The sequence below is a fragment of the Danio aesculapii genome, chromosome 14 (genome assembly GCF_903798145.1).
Source record: "Danio aesculapii chromosome 14, fDanAes4.1, whole genome shotgun sequence".
Lineage (NCBI taxonomy): Eukaryota > Metazoa > Chordata > Actinopteri > Cypriniformes > Danionidae > Danio > Danio aesculapii.
The window spans coordinates 28,756,642-28,779,304 of NC_079448.1; the positions used below are offsets into that span (position 1 = coordinate 28,756,642).

Below are 22,663 nucleotides of genomic sequence, written 5' to 3' on the forward strand. Positions count from 1 at the left end.
GATTTAACCTTAAAGGTCCGAAACTCAAAGGTGATATTGATGTTTCTGATTTAAAAGTGGAAGGAGATATTAAAGCACCAAAAGTTGAAGTCGAGAGCTCAGATGTTGAAGGACACGAGGGTGGTTTTAAGATGCCAAAGATCAAAATGCCAAAAATTGGATTCAAGGGTCCAAAAGTGGAAGGTCCAGACATGAATGTGAAAATTCCCAAAACTGAAATAGACATCAAGGCACCAGATGTAGACATTAAAGCTTCAGAGCTTGACATCGAAGGACCTGAGGGAAAAGTAAAGACACCTTATTTGAAGATGCCATCAATATCTGGGCCAAATATTTCTATGCCAAATGTTGATTTTAACCTGAAAGGTCCGAAACTGAAAGGTGATGTTGATATGTCTGTTCCAAAAGTGGAAAAAGATATTAAGGTACCTGATGTGGACATTAAAGCTCCAAAAGTTGACATTGAGGGACCTGAGGGGAAAATCAAGGGCCCAAAATTCAATATGCCATCAATATCGGGCCCAAATATTTCCATGCCAGATGTTGATTTTAACCTCAAAGGTTCGAAACTGAAAGGTGATGTTGATGTTTCTGTTCCAAAAGTGGAAGGAGATATTAAAGCACCAAAAGGTGAAATTGAAGTCTCAGATGTTGAAGGACCCGAGGGTGGTTTTAAGATGCCAAAGATCAAAATGCCAAAATTTGCATTCAAGGGTCCGAAAGTGGAAGGTCCAGATGTCGATGTAAAAATCCCCAAAACTGATATTGACATTAAAGCACCTGATGTGGACATTAAAGGTCCAGAGCTTGACATTGAGGGACCTGAGGGAAAAGTCAAGGGCCCACAAGTTGACATTGAGGGACCTGAGGGAAAATTTAAGGGACCTAAATTCAGTATGCCTTCAATATCTGGACCAAATATTTCTATGCCTGATGTTGACTTTAACCTTAAAGGTCCAAAACTGAAAGGTGATGTTGATGTTACAGTTCCAAAAGTGGAAGGCGATATTAAAGCACCAAAAGTCGAAATTGAAGGCCCAGATGTTGAAGGACCTGAGGGTGGTTTTAAGATGCCAAAGATCAAAATGCCAAAATTCGGATTCAAGGGTCCAAAAGTGGAAGGTCCAGACATGGATGTAAAAATCCCCAAAACTGATATTGACATTAAAGCACCTGATGTGGACATTAAAGCTCCAAAAGATTACATTGAGGGACCTGAGGGGAAAATCAAGGGCTCTAAATTCAGTATGCCATCAATATCTGGCCCAAATATTTCCATGCCAGATGTTGACTTTAACCTCAAAGGTTCGAAACTGAAAGGTGATATCAATGTTTCTGTTCCAAAAGTGGAAGGAGATATTAAAGCACCAAAAGTTGAAATTGAAGGCCCAGATGTTGAAGGACCTGAGGGTGGTTTTAAGATGCCAAAGATCAAAATGCCAAAATTCGGATTCAAGGGTTCAAAAGTGGAAGGCCCAGACATGGACGTGAAAATCCCCAAAACTGATATTGACATTAAAGGACCTGATGTGGACATTAAAGCTCCAGAGCTTGACATCAAGGGACCTGAGGGAAACATCAAGGGCCCTAAATTGAAAATGCCTTCTTTCTCCGGGCCAACAATTTCTATGCCAGATGTTGATTTTAACCTGAAAGGCCCGAAACTGAAAGGTGATGTTGATGTGTCTGTTCCAAAAGTGGAAGGAGATTTAAAGGTTCCTGGTGTGGACATTAAGGCTTCAAAAGTTGACATTGAGGGACCTAATGAGGGGAAAATCAAGGGCCCTAAATTCAGTATGCCATCAATATCTGGGCCAAATATTTCCATGCCAGATGTTGACTTTAACCTCAAAAGTCCAAAACTGAAAGGTGATGTTGACGTTTCTGTTCCAAAAGTGGAAGGAGATATTAAAGCACCAAAAGTTGAAATTGAAGGCCCAGATGCTGAAGGACCTGAGGGTGGTTTCAAGATGCCAAAGATCAAAATGCCAAAATTCGGATTCAAGGGTCCAAAAGTGGAAGGCCCCGACATGGATGTGAAAATCCCCAAAACTGATATTGACATTAAAGGACCTGATGTGGACATTAAAGCTCCAGAGCTTGACATCGAGGGACCTGAGGGAAACATCAAGGGCCCTAAATTGAAAATGCCTTCTTTCTCCGGGCCAACAATTTCTATGCCAAATGTTGATTTTAACCTGAAAGGTCCGAAACTGAAAGGTGATGTTGATGTGTCTGTTCCAAAAGTGGAAGGAGATTTAAAGGTCCCTGGTGTGGACATTAAGGCTCCAAAAGTGGACATTGAGGGACCTAATGGGGGGAAAATCAAGGGCCCTAAATTCAGTATGCCGTCAATATCTGGGCCAAATATTTCCATGCCAGATGTTGACTTTAACCTCAAAAGTCCGAAACTGAAAGGTGATGTTGATGTTTCTGTTCCAAAAGTGGAAGGAGATATTAAAGCACCAAAGTTGAAATTGAAGGCCAGATGTTGAAGGACCTGAGGGTGGTTTTAAGATGCCAAAGATCAAAATGCCAAAATTCGGATTCAAGGGTCCAAAAGTGGAAGGCCCAGACATGGATGTGAAAATCCCCAAAACTGATATTGACATTAAAGGACCTGATGTGGACATTAAAGCTCCAGAGCTTGACATCGAGGGACCTGAGGGAAACATCAAGGGCCCTAAATTGAAAATGCCGACTTTCTCCGGGCCAACAATTTCTATGCCAAATGTTGATTTTAACCTGAAAGGTCCGAAACTGAAAGGTGATGTTGATGTGTCTGTTCCAAAAGTGGAAGGAGATTTAAAGGTCCCTGGTGTGGACATTAAGGCTCCAAAAGTTGACATTGAGGGACCTGAGGGGAAAATCAAGGGCCCTAAATTCAGTATGCCGTCAATATCTGGGCCAAATATTTCCATGCCAGATGTTGACTTTAACCTCAAAAGTCCGAAACTGAAAGGTGATGTTGATGTTTCTGTTCCAAAAGTGGAAGGAGATATTAAAGCACCAAAAGTTGAAATTGAAGGCCCAGATGTTGAAGGACCTGAGGGTGGTTTTAAGATGCCAAAGATCAAAATGCCAAAATTCGGATTCAAGGGTCCAAAAGTGGAAGGCCCAGACATGGATGTGAAAATCCCTAAAACTGATATTGACATTAAAGGACCTGATGTGGACATTAAAGCTCCAGAGCTTGACATCGAGGGACCTGAGGGAAACATCAAGGGCCCTAAATTGAAAATGCCGACTTTCTCCGGGCCAACAATTTCTATGCCAAATGTTGATTTTAACCTGAAAGGTCCGAAACTGAAAGGTGATGTTGATGTGTCTGTTCCAAAAGTGGAAGGAGATTTAAAGGTCCCTGGTGTGGACATTAAGGCTCCAAAAGTTGACATTGAGGGACCTGAGGGGAAAATCAAGGGCTCTAAATTCAGTATGCCATCAATATCTGGGCCAAATATTTCCTTGCCAGATGTTGACTTTAACCTCAAAGGTCCAAAACTAAAAGGTGATGTTGATGTTTCTGTTCCAAAAGTGGAAGGGGATATCAAAGCACCAAAAGTTGAAATTGAAGTCCCAGATGTTGAAGGACCTGAGGGTGGTTTTAAAATGCCAAAGATCAAAATGCCAAAATTTGGATTCAAGGGTCCAAAAGTGGAAGGCCCAGACATGGATGTGAAAATCCCCAAAACCGATATTGACATTAAAGCACCTGATGTGGACATTAAAGCTCCAGAGCTTGACATCGAGGGACCTGAAGGAAACATCAAGGGCCCTAAATTGAAAATGCCGACTTTCTCCGGACCAACAATTTCTATGCCAAATGTTGATTTTAACCTGAAAGGTCCGAAACTGAAAGGTGATGTTGATGTGTCTGTTCCAAAAGTGGAAGGAGATTTAAAGGTCCCTGGTGTGGACATTAAGGCTCCAAAAGTTGACATTGAGGGACCTGAGGGGAAAATCAAGGGCCCTAAATTCAGTATGCCGTCAATATCTGGGCCAAATATTTCCATGCCAGATGTTGGCTTTAACCTCAAAGGTCCAAAACTAAAAGGTGATGTTGATGTTACTGTTCCAAAAGTGGAAGGAGATATTAAAGCACCAAAAGTCGAACTTGAAGGCCAAGACATTGAGGGTCCTGAGGGTGGATTTAAAATGCCAAAGATCAAAATGCCAAAATTCGGATTCAAGGGTCCAAAAGTGGAAGGCCCAGACATGGATGTGAAAATCCCCAAAACCGACATTGACATTAAAGGACCTGATGTGGACATTAAAGCTCCAGAGCTTGACATCGAGGGACCTGAGGGAAACATCAAGGGCCCTAAATTGAAAATGCCGACTTTCTCCGGGCCATCAATTTCTATGCCAAATGTTGATTTTAACTTGAAAGGTCCGAAACTGAAAGGTGATGTTGATATTGATGTTTCTGTTCCAAAAGTAAAAGGAGATATTAAAGCACCAGATGTGAATATTAAAACTCCACAAGTTGACATTGAGGGACCTGAAGGAAAACTTAAGGGACCTAAATTCCAAATGCCATCGCTATCTGGCCCAAATATTTCCATGCCAGATGTTGACTTTAACCTCAAAGGTCCAAAACTGAAAGGTGAGGTTGATGTGTCACTTCCAAAAGTGAAAGGAGATATTAAAGCACCAGATGTGGATATTAAAACGCCACAAGTTGACATTGAGGGACCTGAAGGAAAACTTAAGGGCCCTAAATTCAGTATGCCATCAATTTCTGGGCCGAGCATTTCTATGCCTGATGTTGACTTTAACCTGAAAGGTCCAAAACTGAAAGGTGATGTTGATGTTTCTGTTCCAAAAGTGCAAGGAGATATTAGAGCACCAAAAGTCGAACTTGAAGGACCTGACATTGAGGGTCCAGAGGGTGGCTTTAAGATGCCAAAGTTCAAAATGCCAAAATTCGGATTCAAGGGTCCAAAAGTGGAAGGTCCAGACATGGATGTGAAAATTCCTAAAGCTGATTTTGAGGTTAAGTCACCTGATTTGGACATTCAATCTCCAGAGCTTGACATTGAGGGACCTGACGGAAAAATCAAGGGCCCCAAATTGAAAATGCCTTCTTTCTCTGGGCCAACAATTTCTATGCCTGATGTTGATTTTAACCTGAAGGGTCCAAAACTGAAAGGTGATGTTGATGTGTCTGTTCCAAAAGTGAAGGGAGATATTAAAGCACCAGATGTGGACATTAGAGCTCCACAACTTGACATTGAAGGACCTGAAGGAAAACTTAAGGGCCCTAAATTCCAGATGCCATCAATATCTGGACCAAATATTTCTATGCCTGATGTTGACTTTAACCTCAAAGGTCCAAAACTGAAAGGTGATGTTGATGTTTCTGTTCCAAAAGTGGAAGGAGATATTAAAGCACCAAAAGTCGAACTTGAAGGACCAGACATTGAGGGTCCTGAGGGTGGCTTTAAAATGCCAAAGTTTAAAATGCCAAAATTCGGATTCAAGGGTCCAAAAGTGGAAGCTCCAGATATGGATGTGAAAATTCCTAAAGCTGATTTTGAGGTTAAGTCACCTGATTTGGACATTCAATCTCCAGAGCTTGACATTGAGGGACCTGACGGAAAAATCAAGGGCCCCAAATTGAAAATGCCTTCTTTCTCTGGGCCAACAATTTCTATGCCTGATGTTGATTTTAACCTGAAGGGTCCAAAACTGAAAGGTGATGTTGATGTGTCTTTTCCAAAAGTGAAGGGAGATATTAAAGCACCAGATGTGGACATTAGAGCTCCACAACTTGACATTGAAGGACCTGAAGGAAAACTTAAGGGCCCTAAATTCCAGATGCCATCAATATCTGGACCAAATATTTCTATGCCTGATGTTGACTTTAACCTCAAAGGTCCAAAACTGAAAGGTGATGTTGATGTTTCTGTTCCAAAAGTGGAAGGAGATATTAAAGCACCAAAAGTCGAACTTGAAGGACCAGACATTGAGGGTCCTGAGGGTGGCTTTAAAATGCCGAAGTTTAAAATGCCAAAATTCGGATTCAAGGGTCCAAAAGTGGAAGCTCCAGATATGGATGTGAAAATCCCTAAAGCTGATTTTGAGGTTAAGTCACCTGATTTAGACATTAAAGCTCCAGAGCTTGACATTGAGGGACCTGAGGGAAAAGTCAAGGGCCCCAAATTGAAAATGCCTTCTTTCTCCGGGCCAACAATTTCCATGCCAGATGTTGATTTTAACCTGAAAGGTCCGAAACTGAAAGGTGATGTTGATGTTTCTGTTCCTAAAGTGAAAGGAGATATTAAAGCACCGGATGTGGATATTAAAACTCCAAAAGTTAACATTGAGGCACCTGAAGGAAAACTTAAGGGCCCTAATTCCAGATGCCATCTATTTCTGGGCCAAATATTCCATGCCTGATGTTGACTTTAACCTCAAAGGTCCAAAACTGAAAGGTGATCTTGATGTTTCTGTTCCAAAAGTGGAAGGAGATATGAAAGCACCAAAAGTCGAACTTGAAGGACCAGACATTGAGGGTCCTGAGGGTGGCTTTAAGATGCCAAAGTTCAAAATGCCAAAATTTGGATTCAAGGGTCCAAAAGTGGAAGCTCCAGACATGGATGTGAAAATCCCTAAAGCAGATTTTGAGATTAAGTCACCTGAATTGGACATTAAATCTCCAGAGCTTGACATTGAGGGACCTGAAGGAAAAGTCAAGGGCCCCAAATTGAAAATGCCTTCTTTCTCCGGGCCAACAATTTCTATGCCAGATGTTGATTTTAACCTGAAAGGTCGGAAAATGAAAGGTGATGTTGATGTGTCCGTTCCAAAAATGGAAGGAGATATAATGGTCCCTGGTGTGGACATTAAAGCTCCAAAAGTTGACATTGAGGGGCCTGAGGGAAAACTTAAGGGCCCTAAATTCAGTATGCCATCAATATCTGGGCCAAATATCTCTATGCCAGATGTGGATTTTAACCTCAAAGGTCCGACACTGAAAGGTGATGTTGATGTTTCTGTTCCAAAAGTGCAAGGGGATGTCAAAGCACCAAAAGTTGAAATTGAAGGCCCAGATGTTGAAGGACCCGAAGGTGGTTTTAAGATGCCAAAGATCAAAATGCCAAAATTTGGATTCAAGGGTCCAAAAGTGGAAGGTCCAGATGTCGATGTAAAAATCCCCAAAACCGATATTGACATTAAGGCACCTGATATGGAAATTAAAGGTCCAGAGCTTGACATTGAGGGACCTGAGGGAAAAGTCAAGGGTCCTAAATTCAGTATGCCATCAATATCTGGCCCAAATATTTCCTTGCCAGATGTTGACTTTAACCTCAAAGGTCCAAAACTGAAAGGTGATGTTGATGTTTCTGTTCCAAAAGTGGAAGGAGATATTAAAGCACCAAAAGTCGAACTTGAAGGCCCAGACATTGAAGGTCCTGAGGGCGGCTTTAAGATGCCAAAGTTCAAAATGCCAAAGTTTGGATTCAAGGGTCCAAAAGTGGAAGGTCCAGACATGGATGTGAAAATCCCCAAAGCTGATTTTGAAGTTAAGTCACCCGATTTGGACATTAAATCTCCAGAGCTTGACATTGAGGGACCTGAAGGAAAAGTCAAAGGCCCCAAATTTAAAATGCCTTCTTTCTCTGGGCCAACAATTTCCATGCCAGATGTTGACTTTAACCTCAAAGGTCCAAAACTGAAAGGTGATATTGATGTTTCTGTTCCAAAAGTCAAAGGAGATATTAAATCACCTGATGTGGATATTAAAACTCCACAAGTTGACATTGAGGGTCCTGAGGGAAAACTTAAAGGCCCTAAATTCCAGATGCCATCAATTTCTGGACCAAATATTTCTATGCCCAATGTTGGCTTTAACCTTAAAGGTCCAAAACTAAAAGGTGATGTTGATGTTTCTGTTCCAAAAGTGGAAGGAGATATTAAAGCACCAAAAGTCGAACTTGAAGGCCCAGACATTGAGGGTCCTGAGGGTGGATTTAAAATGCCAAAGATCAAAATGCCAAAATTCGGATTCAAGGGTCCAAAGGTGGAAGGTCCAGATGTCGATGCAAATATTCCTAAAACTGATATTGATATTAAAGCACCTGATGTGGACATTAAAACTCCAGAGCTTGACATTGAGGGACCTGAGGGAAAAGTCAAGGGCCCCAAATTGAAAATGCCGTCGTTCTCAGGGCCAACAATTTCTATGCCAGATGTTGATTTTAACCTGAAAGGTCCAAAACTGAAAGGTGATGTTGATGTGTCTGTTCCAAAAGTGAAAGGAGATATTAAAGCACCCAATGTGGACATTAAAACTCCAAAAGTTGACATTGAAGGACCTGAAGGAAAACTTAAGGGCCCTAAATTCCAGATGCCATCAATTTCTGGGCCAAATATTTCTATGCCTGATGTTGACTTCAACCTCAAAGGTCCAAAACTGAAAGGTGACGTTGATCTTCCAAAAGTGGAAGGAGATATTAAAGCACCAAAAGTCGAACTTGAAGGTCCAGACATTGAGGGTCCTGAGGGTGGCGTTAAGATGCCAAAGTTCAAAATGCCAAAATTTGGATTCAAGGGTCCAAAAGTGGAAGGTCCAGACATGGATGTGAAAATACCCAAGTCTGATTTTGAGATTAAGTCACCTGATTTGGACATTAAAGCTCCAGAACTTGACATTGAGGGACCTGAGGGAAAACTTAAGGGCCCTAAATTCCAGATGCCATCAATATCTGGGCCAAACATTTCTATGCCTGATTTTGACCTTAAGCTCAAAGGTCCAAAACTGAAAGGCGATGTTGATGTTACTGTTCCAAAGTTGGAAGGAGATATTAAAACACCAAATGTCGAATTTGAAGGCCCAGACCTTGAGGGTCCTGAGGGTGGCTTTAAGATGCCAAAGATTAAGATGCCAAAATTCGGTTTCAAGGGTCCAAAAATGGAAGGTCCAGACATGGATGTAAAAATCCCCAAAACTGATATTGACATTAAAGCACCTGATGTCGACATTAAAGCTCCAGAGCTTGACATTGAGGGACCTGAGGGAAAACTTAAGGGCCCTAAGTTCCAGATGCCATCAATATCTGGACCAAATATTTCCATGCCTGATGTGGCTTAACCTCAAAGGTCCAAGACTGAAGGGTGATGTTGATGTTTCTGTTCCAAAAGTGGAAGGAGATATTAAAGCACCAAAAGTCGAACTTGAAGGCCCAGACATTGAGGGTCCTGAGGGTGGCTTTAAAATGCAAAGATCAAAATGCCAAAGTTTGGATTCAAGGGTCCAAAAGTGGAAGGTCCAGATGTGATGTAAAAATACCCAAAACTGATATTGACATTAAAGCACCAGATGTCGACATTAAAGCTCCAGAGCTTGACATTGAGGGACCTGAGGGAAAAGTCAAGGGCCCTAAATTGAAAATGCCCTCTTTCTCTGGGCCAACAATTTCTATGCCTGATGTTGATTTTAACCTGAAGGGACCAAAACTGAAAGGTGATGTTGATGTGTCTGTTCCAAAAGTGAAAGGAGATATTAAAGTACCCGATGTGGATATTAAAACTCCAAAAGTTGACATTGAGGGACCTGAAGGAAAATTTAAGGGCCCTAAATTCCAGATGCCATCAATTTCTGGACCAAATATTTCTATGCCTGATGTTGATTTTAACCTCAAAGGTCCAAAACTGAAAGGTGATGTTGATGTCGAACTTGAAGGCCCAGACATTGAGGGTCCTGAGGGTGGTTTTAAGATGCCAAAGTTCAAAATGCCAAAATTTGGATTCAAGGGTCCAAAAGTGGATGGTCCAGACATGGATGTGAAAATCCCCAAAGCTGATTTTGAGGTTAAGACACCTGATGTGGACATTAAATCTCCAGAGCTTGACATCGTTGGACCTGAAGCCAAAGTCAAGGGCCCCAAATTAAAAATGCCTTCTTTCTCTGGGCCCAAAGTTTCTATGCCAGATGTTGATTTTAACCTGAAAGGTCCAAAAATCAAAGGTGATTTTGATGTGTCCGTTCCAAAAGTTAAAGGTGATATTAAAGCACCTGATGTGGATATTAAATCTCCTCATGTTGACATTGAGGGACCTGAGGGAAAACTTAAGGGCCCTAAATTCCAGATGCCATCAATATCTGGGCCAAACATTTCTATGCCTGATTTTGACCTTAAGCTCAAAGGTCCAAACTGAAAGGCGATGTTGATGTTACTGTTCCAAAAGTGGAGGGAGATATTAAAACACCAAATGTCGAATTTGAAGGCCCAGACCTTGAGGGTCCTGAGGGTGGCTTTAAGATGCCAAAGATTAAGATGCCAAAATTCGGTTTCAAGGGTCCAAAAGTGGAAGGTCCAGACATGGATGTAAAAATACCCAAGACTGATATTGACATTAAAGCACCTGATGTGGACATTAAAGCTCCAGAGCTTGACATTGAGGGACCTGAGGGAAAAGTCAAGGGCCCCAAGTTAAAGATGCCTTCTTTCTCTGGCCCAACAATTTCTATGCCAGATATTGATTTTAACCTGAAAGGTCCAAAACTGAAAGGTGATATTGATGTATCTGTTCCAAAAGTGGAAGGAGATATAAAGGTTCCTGGTGTGGACATTAAAGCTCCAAAAGCTGACATTGAGGGACCAGAGGGAAAACTTAAGGGCCCTAAATTCCAGATGCCATCAATATCTGGGCCAAATTTTTCCTTGCCAGATGTTGATTTTAACATCAAAGGTCCAAAAGTGAAAGGAGATGTTAAAGCACCTGATGTGGATATTAAAACTCCTGAAATTGACATTGAGGGAAGTGAGGGAAAAATCAAGGGCCCTAAGTTTAGGATACCATCTGTCTCCATGCCAAAGATTTCTATGCCAGAAGTTGATTTCAATCTGAAAGGACCAAAACTAAAAGGTGATGTTGATGTTTCCGTTCCAAAAGTGGAAGGAGACATAAAGGCTCCCGATGTTAATATCAAGGGTCCAGAGGTTGACGTAGAGGCACCTGAAGGGAAAATTGCAGGCCCTAAATTCAAGATGCCATCACTGTCAGGTCCAAACATTTCTTTCCCAGATGTTGACTTCAACTTGAAAGGACCTAAAATAAAGGGTGGTGTTGATGTGTCAGTTCCAAAAGTTGAAGGGGATATCAAAGCCACAGATTTAAAAATTAATCTGCCAAATCTTGATGGTGAAATGCCTGAAGGAAAAGTAAAGGGCCCAAAAGTTAAGATGCCATCTTTATCTGGCCCTGAAGGCTCTGTTGAGGTTAATTTACCAGAAACCAACGTGAAAAAACCAAAGTTCAAAATGCCGAAGTTTAAATTGCCATCATTTGGGCACAAAGGTCCAAAACTGGAAGGCCCGGATATTGATGTAAAAATTCCTAAGGCTGATATTAAAGTTAAATCACCAGATGTTGACATTGACTCTTCAGAGCTTGACATTGAGGGACCGAAGGGAAAAATCAAGGGCCCCAAATTTAGTATGCCAACAATTTCTGGTCCAAAGGTTTCAATGCCAGATGTTGATCTAAACCTGAACGTCCAAACTGAAAGGTGATGTTGATGTTTCAGTTCCAAAAGTAGAAGGAAATATTAGTGTACCTGATGTGGATCTTAAATCTCCAGAAGTGGACGTGGAGGGACCTGAGGGAAAAATTAAGGGCCCCAAACTAAAAATGCCATCACTGTCAGGGCCAAATATTTCTATGCCACATGTTGACTTCAACCTCAAAGGCCCAAAACTGAAAGGTGATGTTGATGTTTCTGTTCCAAAAGTGGAAGGAGACATTAAAACACCAAAAGTCGAACTGGAAGGCCCAGACCTTGAGGGTCCTGAGGGTGGCTTTAAGATGCCAAAGATCAAAATGCCAAAATTTGGATTCAAGGGTCCAAAAGTGGAAGGCCCAGACATGGATGTGAAAATCCCCAAAACTGATATTGACATTAAAGGACCTGATGTGGACATTAAAGCTCCAGAGCTTGACATCGAGGGACCTGAGGGAAAAGTCAAGGGCCCTAAATTCAAAATGCCTTCTTTCTCTGGCCCAACAATTTCTATGCCAGATGTTGATTTTAACCTGAAAGGTCCAAAACTTAAAGGTGATATTGATGTGTCTATTCCAAAAGTGGAAGGAGATATTAAAGCACCTCATGTGGATATTAAAACTCCACAAGTTGACATTGAGGTTCCGGAGGGAAAACTTAAGGGCCCTAAATTCAGTATGCCATCAATATCTGGGCCAAATATTTCGATGCCCGATGTTGACTTTAACCTCAAAGGTCCAAAACTGAAAGGTGATGTTGATGTTTCAGTTCCAAAAGTGGAAGGAGATATTAAAACACCAAAAGTCGAATTGGAAGGCCCAGACTTTGAGGGTCCAGAGGGTGGCTTTAAGATGCCAAAGATCAAAATGCCAAAATTTGGATTCAAGGGTCCAAAAGTGGAAGGTCCAGACATGGATGTGAAAATCCCCAAAACTGATATTGACATTAAGGCACCTGATGTGGACATTAAAGCTCCAGAGCTTGACATCGAGGGACCTGAGGGAAAAGTCAAGGGCCCTAAATTCAAAATGCCTTCTTTCTCCGGGCCAACAATTTCTATGCCAAATGTTGATTTTAACCTGAAAGGTCCAAAATTAAAAGGTGATGTTGATGTCTCTGTTCCAAAAGTGGAAGGAGATATTAAAGCACCCCATGTGGATATTAAAACTCCACAAGTTGACATTGAGGGACCTGGGGGAAAACTTAAGGGCCCTAAATTCAGTATGCCATCGATATCTGGTCCAAATATTTCCATGCCAGATGTTGATTTTAACCTGAAAGGTCCGAAACTGAAAGGTGATGTTGATGTTTCTGTTCCAAAAGTTGAAGGAGATATTAAAGCACCCCATGTGGATATTAAAACTCCACAAGTTGACGTTGGGGTACCTGAGGGAAAACTTAAGGGCCCTAAATTCAGTATGCCATCAATATCTGGGCCAAATATTTCGATGCCTGATGTTGACTTTAACCTCAAGGGTCCAAAACTGAAAGGTGATGTTGATGTTTCAGTTCCAAAAGTGGAAGGAGATATTAAAACACCAAAAGTCGAACTGGAAGGCCCAGACTTTGAGGGTCCTGAGGGTGGCTTTAAGATGCCAAAGATCAAAATGCCAAAATTTGGATTCAAGGGTCCAAAAGTGGAAGGTCCAGACATGGATGTGAAAATCCCCAAAACTGATATTGACATTAAAGGACCTGATGTGGACATTAAAGCTCCAGAGCTTGACATCGAGGGACCTGAGGGAAAAGTCAAGGGCCCTAAATTCAAAATGCCTTCTATCTCCGGGCCAACAATTTCTATGCCAAATGTTGATTTTAACCTGAAAGGTCCGAAACTGAAAGGCGATGTTGATGTGTCTGTTCCAAAAGTGGAAGGAGATATTAAAGCACCTGATGTGGATATGAAAACTCCACAAGTTGACATTGAGGGACCAGGGGGAAAACTTAAGGGCCCTAAATTCAGTATGCCATCAATATCTGGTCCAAATATTTCCATGCCAGATGTTGATTTTAACTTGAAAGGTCCGAAACTGAAAGGTGATGTTGATGTTTCTGTTCCAAAAGTGCAAGGGGATATCAAAGCACCAAAAGTTGAAATTGAAGGCCCAGATGTTGATGGACCCGAGGGTGGTTTTAAGATGCCAAAGATCAAGATGCCAAAATTCGGATTCAAGGGTCCAAAAGTGGAAGGTCCAGATGTTGATGTACAGATCCCTAAAACTGATATTGAGATTAAAGCACCTGATGTGGACATTAAAGCTCCAGAGCTTGACATTGAGGGACCTGAGGGAAAAGTCAAGGGCCCCAAATTAAAAATGCCTTCTTTCTCTGGCCCAACAATTTCTTTGCCAGATGTTGATTTTAACCTGAAAGGGCCAAAACTGAAAGGTGATTTTGATGCATCTGTTCCAAAAGTGAAAGGAGATATTAAAATACCTGATGTGGATATTAAAAGTCCACAAGTTGACATTGAGGGACCTGGGGGAAAAATTAAGGGCCCTAAATTCCAGATGCCCTCAATTTCTGGGCCAAATATTTCTATGCCTGATGTTGACTTTAACCTGAAAGGTCCAAAACTGAAAGGTGATGTTGATGTTTCTGTTCCAAAAGTGGAAGGAGATATTAAAGCACCAAAAGTCGAACTTGAAGGCCCAGATATTGAGGGTCCTGAGGGTGTTTTAAGATGCCAAAGATCAAAATGCAAAATTTGGATTCAAGGGTCCAAAAGTGGAAGGTCCAGATGTGGATGTGAAAATCCCCAAAACTGATATTGACATTAAAGCACCTGATGTGGATATTAAAGCTCCAGAGCTTGACTTTGAGGGACCTGAGGGAAAAATCAAGGGCCCTAAATTTAAAATGCCTTCTTTTTCTGGTCCAACAATATCTATGCCAGATGTTGATTTTAACCTGAAAGGCCCAAACTGAAAGGCGATGTTGATGGTGTCTGTCCCAAAAGTGAAAGGAGACATTAAAGCACCGGATGTAGATATTAAAACTCCACATGTTGACATTGAAGCACCTGAGGGAAAACTTAAGGGCCCTAAATTCCAGATGCCATCAATATCTGGGCCTAATATTTCTATGCCTGAAGTTGACTTTAACCTGAAGGGTCCAAAACTGAAAGGTGATGTTGACGTTTCTGTTCCAAAAGTGGAAGGACATATGAAAGCACCAAAAGTGGATATTGAAGGTTCTGATTTTGATGTAGAGGGTCCAGAAGCTGGCTTTAAGATGCCCAAATTGCCGTCCTTTGGACTCAAAGGGCCAAAGGTGGAGGGCCCAGAAATTGGTGTGAAAGTCCCTAAAACCAATATTGATGTCAAGGCTCCCGATGTTGACATTGAATCTCCAGATCTTAATATTGAGGGACCTGGTGGAAAAATTAAGAGCCCTAAATTCAAGATGCCGACAGTTTCTGTTCCAAAGGTTTCCATGCCAGATGTTGACCTTAACTTAAAAGGTCCTAAACTGAAAGGAGATGTTGATGTTTCTGTACCCAAAATGGAAGGGGATATTAAAGGAGGAAAAGTTAAAATTGAAGGCCCAGGCTATGAGGGTCCTGAGGGTGGTTTTAAGGTCCCAAAGATGCCATCGTTTGGACTGAAGGGTCCAAAAGTGGAAGGACCAGATGTTGACATAAATCTCCCAAAAGCAGGTGTTGATATTAAAGGACCTGAACTTGAGGTCAAAACTCCTGATCTTGAAATTGAGGGACAAGGAGGAAAAATCAAGGGTCCTAACTTCAAAATGCCTTCTTTATCTGGTCCACAGATTTCTATGCCAGATATTAATATCAAAGGCCCCAAAGTCAAGGGTGATATGGGGATTTCCGGACCGAAGATTGGAGGTGACCTAAAGTCTGCAGAAGTGGACATTAAAGGTCCTAGTGTTGATTTAGAGGGCCCTGAAGGTGGGCTAAAAATGCCAAAGATGAAAATGCCAGCATTCGGATTCAAGGGTACAAAAGTGGACAGTCCAGATATTGACCTCAATCTCCCGAAAACAGATGTTGAGATGAAAGTACCTGAAATTGATGTTAAAACCACTGATCTTGACACCGATGGACTTGGGGGTGGTCTAAAGAATGTGAAGTTTCCAAAATTTAAAGGTCCTCACTTTGGAATTAAGACTTCAAGTGGCAGTCTTTCAGTTCCTGAACAGGATATTGAGGCAGCCATAGATGCCAAAAGCCCGGACGTTACCATCAGTGGACCAGATGCAAACATAAAAGTGCCAAAAACTAAGAAATCTAAATTTTCACTTGGAGTTAAGAGCCCAAAGTTAAATGCAGATATCCCTGATGCTGGTGGTAATTTGGAAGGACCTGACATGAACATAGATGTCAAAGGAAAAAAGGGTAAATTCAAATTGCCAAAAGGGAAAGGGAAGTCTAAAACATTTGATGCTGATTTAAAGACTGAAATGGTCGAGTTGGACACAAATGAACCTGAAATTCACATAAAGTCAACCAAAGTAAAGAAACCTTTTTTTGGAAAGTTACATTTTCCTGATGTTGAATTTGACATAAAATCTCCAAAAGTTAAAGCTAGTTCATCTGCATCTGGAACCATAAGATCATCTGATGTTGATTTGCCATCGGCAAGCCTTAAAACTGACATTAAGACACTAGATGCTAGTTTGGACAGTCCAGATTTGAAAACCAAAGGGGGGAAGATAAAAATGCCAAAATACAGTATGTCTGCCTCTAAACTAAAAACTCCTGATCTGGATGTTAGTGATGCAACATTGGAGATTCCAGAGAAGACCATGCATTCTCCAGATGTCCATGTAGCAGGATCAGGGACTAATGGAAAACGCAGTGCTAAATTGACATAGAAGGAAAAGTACAAGGTGTTGAGTTGGCAGTGCCATCTGCAAATGTCCATGGGGAGGCTTTTGATGCTGATTTAGGTATCGCTGAACAAAAAGGGGTAAAAGGGAACATTGGAATAGCAGGCTTTAATGTAGGAAGACAAAAGGAAGACACTGCAAGTGGGTTAGGCTTGAAGTCAGATGCATCATCTGGTGAGATAGAGAACCAAGAAGGTAATCTAACATTTCCTAAAATCAAAGTACCAAAGTTTGGTGTTGCATTGCCTAGAGTAGAACCAAGAGAAATGAGAGTAGATGTAGGTTCAGATGAATTGGCTGCTGGAGCTAAAGTTAGTTCTCAAGGTTTGGAAATGCAGAAAACTGATGTCAAAAGCAGTGGTGGCAAAGTGAAAGTAAAAATGCCGAAGCTGTTTGTCAAATCTAAATCAAAAGGTGGCAGTGCAGCTGATCTAACTGTTGGGGGAGAAGATGCTGATGCTACTAGTAAAGGTGCTGCTAAAGTGTCTAAGGAGTTGAGTCTTAGTTCTGGGGAACTGACAAGTGGCAAGTTAACAGTAGAGGGAAGCTCTGGATTTAAAGTTTCTCCAAAGAGTAAATCTGCCTCCCTTGACTTGTTCAAAAAGTCACGACATCACTCATCCTCTGTCAGTGAAGAGGGAGGCTTAGCTTCACCTGTTTCTACTGAAGGGCACTTACAGGCAGAAGGTGGCAACGTTTCTCTAGATGTTGGAGACACTAAGGTTAAAGGCAAAAAAGGAAAGTTGAAGTTCTCTACAATTGGAGGTTTTAGTTCAAAAAGTAAAGGTTCATATGAAGTGACTGATGAAAGTGAGGTTATGACCGAGGGTGCTGGTGGTGTTGCTCAGCCTTCAAAGAAGTCCAGAATGTCATCGTCATCTAGCAGTGATAGTGGTACAAAAGGTAGTTTTCGGTTACCGCAACTCGAAATATCAGTTTCACCAAAGAAATAAGTTTTTACGTTGATATCTAGTACAAATACATTTTTTTTATTATGTAAGTCTAGATGATTAACGTAAATCTGGCTTTCATTGTAATAATAATGCACTGCCATAAACTGTTTCTTCAGTTTCCACAAATGCTCTTTACAGGCATTGATATTTTTGAATCACAATTTAACTGTAAATAAGAGAAAACTGTAGGTAATTTTAATTTTTTTTTTTGTAGATAGGAAATTCAGATTTAATCCAACAATGTGTGTACTTAATATAAAAAAAAGAAATTGATGCGAGTTGTCATCAGATAATGTGGTATATTTTTCTATGTTTGGTTTTGTGACTCCTTTCTAAAATTATATGAACACATTTACATGCGAGAGGCATGGTTTTAAATAAAATTGAAAGGATTTTATGACTTCAACTTCACATATATTTAGTGCTGTATCACATGTACTCATCACAGATAAATATCTAATTTTAAACAGAAACCATTAGTAAGCACAATGAAATTTAAGGGCTGTACAAATTGTAAATAAATTTATTCAGAATAGATGCATGGGATTATATTACTTTGTGTCCCAAATAATATGGCAGTTCAGATATTCTGTTATGAAATTTACACAGAGATTATAATCTTCTAGAGTATTTATATCTTTTCTATGATTGATTAAACTGCTTTAAAATGCACATATGGAAGCAGCTGACAAAGGGCTGTGACTTGCTTTGATGTTTTAAATGATTTCTAAGGCATTTTTAGTTGTATCTTCCACATTTCTTTACATCCAATTGACTCTCTCTCTTAGTCTTACTACATTAATGAAATGCCATGCTGCAAAGTGGTGATTATAACTACAGAAATGCTAATGATTAAACATTAATATTTTCAAAAGGCAAAAATGTACATCGCACTTGTAAATAGTGGGACATTTAGGCTGTATGTTTCTAACTTTTTCCTGTATCTGTTGCAAAAAAATTAATAAAGTGTTCAATTCTAAACGTGTGTTGAAAATTGTTTACACTGTCTGCATGACTGTTTTGTGTTGTAATGTATAAAAAAAAGCTTCTATAAAATTACACACAAACCATTTGATGGATGGATAGATGGATGAACTTCACCTAAAACTAAAATATTCTATCATCATTTTATCACATTTTACTTTTTTCAAACCAGTTAACATTTCTCAGTTGTATGGAAAAGAAGATATTTTGAATAAAGCTGGAAACCTGTAACCATAGACTTCCATACTATTTTTCAGTTTTTTTTTGTCTTTTCTGTTATGCAGAATAAAGACATGAAGGTTTGCAACCACTTGAGGATAAGTAAATGAGAAATTTTCCTTTTTAGGTGAACTACCCCTTTAATATTAGCTACTTCCAGCTATGACCGCGGCGGCGCAGGACAGGTGTGTGTTTATTGTTAAAATATCTGCATCTGTTTAATTCTGTCATAGATACGGTTTACAAAATATAATGCTTTTCAAAGGGGGGCTGGCCTGACCGCACTATAGCCTACTGCTAGTTTTCACATTCTCTATATTCGCCCCTCATGACACCACAGCTTCCTCCAGCGAAAATATATCATATGAATCGTTTGTAAAACGATAGGCTGTTTTATTAGAAAATGTAACTTTGAATATAAAACATATTACGGTATGGTGATGCAAACAAGGCAAAATGATTAAAGATGACAGATAACACTCATTTTGACTAGATCAAGTGTTGCAGAGATGTTGTTTTGTATTAAATAATGACCCATCCTGAAAATACATTTATTAAATTATAAACGTGAAATACATTTATTGACATTATTAGAAGTTTTTTTTTAGAAAGTAACCAATTATTTAAACCCAGACAGTTGTGTGCTGCTTGAAATATTCAAATTCTATAATAATAATAATAATAATAATAATAATAACAATAACCATTCATGCTACAACTATGTATAACATACAGTTTGCCTCTAGTTTCAAATAAACAGATACATTTTTCTTAACTCCAGTGTTATATCATTTGAGGAATCTGTATCAAAATTGGTCCATTTGCTTAAAGGGGAATCTTAAAAAAAATTTAATAAAGAAACATTTTTTTTTTTTTTTTATAAAGAGTTCAATTTTAAACGTGTGTTGAAAGTTGTTTACCCTGTCTGTATGACTGTTCTGTGTTGTAATATAAAAAAAAGCTTCTATAAAAATACACACAAACCATCTAATGGATGGATGGATGGATGAACTTCACCTAAAACTAAAAATGCTATCATCATTTTATCACATTTTACTCTGTAACAATAGACTTCCATAGTATTTTTCAGTTTTTTCTGTCTTTTCTGTTATGCTGAATAAAGACATAAAGGTTTGCAGCCACTTGAGGATAAGTAAATAAGAATTTTTCATTTTTAGATGAACTACCCCTTTAATATTAGCATTAGGCTATCTTATTATCTAACATCTTATTAGGCTTTGGAATAAGATTCCATTTGTTCAGCTCTGGGTTTAACCATCATTCTTTTAGCTTTCTATGAAAACTTTGATAGGAGCCATCACTAAGAAAACAGGAAATAGGCTTTCCTGTATGGCTCTTCCCTACCAGGAAATCAGGAACTTCCTATGAGGGTTCCTTTGTGCAGTTTTGTTTGCAAATGTTTGCTAGCAGTACTGGGATGAGAAAATTACGGCAGGCAGTGTTCTGTAGTTGGAAGCTGAGAGGAGTACGAGCAAACACATTTTTCTGTAGTGCAAAAGGTAAGAAATCATTTTCTTTTACTATGCAGTTGCTATTAAAGTTTTAGTGGATGAGGGTGGATTTATTTAATTATTGAAAGTGTTTGATTCTTTGGTTTGGTTTTTTGGACTTCTCGGTTTTGGTCAATTTCTTTTATATCTGATTACTTTAGGTTTGACCTTATGGAAAATTTTATTCATTCATTCATTTTCTTTTCGGCTTAGTCTCTTTATTAATCAGGGGTCGCCACAGCGGAATGAACCGCCAACTTATCCAGCACATATTTTACGCAGCGGATGCCCTTCCAGCTGCAACCCATCACTGGGAAACATCCATATGCACCCATTTACATACATTCACTACAGACAATTAAGCTTACCCAATTCACCTATACCACATGTTTTTGGACTTGTGGGGAAAACCGGAGCACCCGGAGGAAAACCCACACGAACACGGGGAGAACATGCAAACTCCACACAGAAAAGCCAACTGACCCAGCCGAGGCTCGAACAAGCAACCTTCTTGCTGTGAGGCGAACGTGCTACCCGCTATGCCACCGTGCAACCCTGGAATCTTTTAGTTTTTTATTTTTTTCATTTATGCTTTGAGGTGGATAATTTAGCTCTGATTCTTGTTTTATTTCAAAAACAAAGCCACGAAAAAGACACTTGATGGGAGAATAGGCTATTTATTCTTTTATATTTTTTAATTGATAATAACAGTCGTAGTAATATTTACCTAATAATGTTAACAGTCCAAAATAACCTGTGGGTCATGGGTTAGGAGTGTGGTTCTTAATTCATAAAAAAAAAAAAAAAAAAAAAAAAAACTTAGTTCAGAAATGTGTTATAAATTTCATACAGGAATTTAGGACATTTAGGGTTCTTTAAGGGCAGAGATTTTTTATTAGCAATGGATTGACATTTGAAGCATATTGTGCAATATCGATGTAAACATGTTTAATTCTCCTTGTAGACATAAAACATGGTCTTTCAATGTTGAAATTATAATTTAGATAGAAAGTATAAAATATTGAGAATGATAGTATGATTATATAATGATATACTAGGCCTACAGAATATCAAGGTAAGACTATACAAACAAACAAACAAACAAAATACTTTGCACTTTGTGTTCTTGTATTTAATACTGTTTATAAATTCTACATGCACCCCTAGTACATATAGAGCTTTATGGTATACTGTATACAAGTAACTTGTTAACTTGAACATGAACAATGAATCTATTGTTTTCAAGATAGCTGATAAATTGATTCAACATTGTAATTTATTCCAGTTTCAAACTGCATTTATGTTGCTATTTTTTAAAGTTTAGAGTTGATTTTTTTTTAAAGTTGATTTATATTAGTGCTGTAGTTCAGTCTTCACAGTGAGGTACAGCTGCCTCGTCATTATAATTCATAAAAAAAATGTTCTCTTAAAAAAAAAAAAAAAAAAAAAAAAAAAAAATATATATATATATATATATATATATATATATATATATAAATATATATATATATATATATATATATATATATATATATATATATATATATATATATATATATATATATTTTTTTTTTTTTTTTTTTTAACCGAACTACATCAAAATGACACCATTGAATAATTATATAGGTTAACATTATTCTCCCAGACTACCCGCAATTACAGTATAGCGTCAAATGAGTTTAGTTTGTGCATACAGAGAAAATTGTTTCATCAGACATATGCCCTTCGTCACCTGCTGTTTATTGCTCACATTATGGTAAAGAAATGTCTAAAATTCACAGGGTGTTGTTAATTTAACAGTTTCACACGGCTGGAGACAGAGCTACGCAGAATCCCAACCAAATGATTCAAAACGTTTTATTCTTAATTTATTTTTATACAAAACAGTTTGTTTATTGTGCTGATTCAGGGAGATTTTTATTGTGATGATACAATACATACACAAATGTTCAAATATAAAAGCATACAATAGGCTATTATTGTTATTATTAGGATGTAAGTGAGGGTGCACTATGCTATAGTATCAAGTATAAGAAGCCCAAAAATATTGTAATGAAAGTTGACGTGGGCCAAAAAATATTAGCTTGAATGGTTTAGTGGACATTTTTTTCTCAACCGTGGGCACGCGGATAGTACACTGAAAAAAATTATTCAAAGATGATTCCTTGGATTTACTCAATTTTTTTACATTAAGTCGTTGTAAACAATTTATTTGGGCTGAATTTAAACAAACAAATTAAGTTGAACATTTCTCAATTTAATTTGTTTGTTTAAATTCAACATAAATTGTTTGCAACAGTTTTGCATGCAACACTTTTTTTCAGTGTAGAATCATTACAACAATTATTTAAACATGGGCGTCGCTAAGCCATTAAAATGGCCTTATTCCCCCTTAATGTTCAGTCAGTCCCCCTAAAGAGTTTGCGATTAGATCCATAAACGCCGCACATCATGTCCCCTTTAAAATTCACCTCGGCTCCTCCCCATTTTAGCACGTAGGCTACTTCCAGCTATGGCCGCGGCGGCGCAGGACAGGTGTGTGTTTATTGTTAAAATATCTGCATCTGTGCAATTCTGTCATAGATACGGCCTACAAAATATGATGCTTTTAACAGTGGGGGTTGGCCTGACCG

General features: G+C 39.1%; 1 protein-coding gene across 1 annotated transcript in view; it reads left to right on the plus strand.

Moving 5' to 3' along the window:
- ahnak (AHNAK nucleoprotein) overlaps positions 1-18,297 on the plus strand; it is a 35,142-nt gene extending 16,845 nt beyond the window's left edge. The window contains 11 exon segments of the mRNA XM_056472288.1: positions 1-2,485; positions 2,487-6,229; positions 6,423-9,090; positions 9,092-9,222; positions 9,225-9,278; positions 9,281-10,156; positions 10,159-11,503; positions 11,505-14,182; positions 14,185-14,208; positions 14,211-16,337; positions 16,340-18,297. Of these exon segments, the coding sequence (XP_056328263.1) occupies positions 1-2,485; positions 2,487-6,229; positions 6,423-9,090; positions 9,092-9,222; positions 9,225-9,278; positions 9,281-10,156; positions 10,159-11,503; positions 11,505-14,182; positions 14,185-14,208; positions 14,211-16,337; positions 16,340-17,316 (17,108 nt within the window). The 3' untranslated portion in view covers positions 17,317-18,297.
- Positions 18,298-22,663: the final 4,366 nt, after the last annotated feature.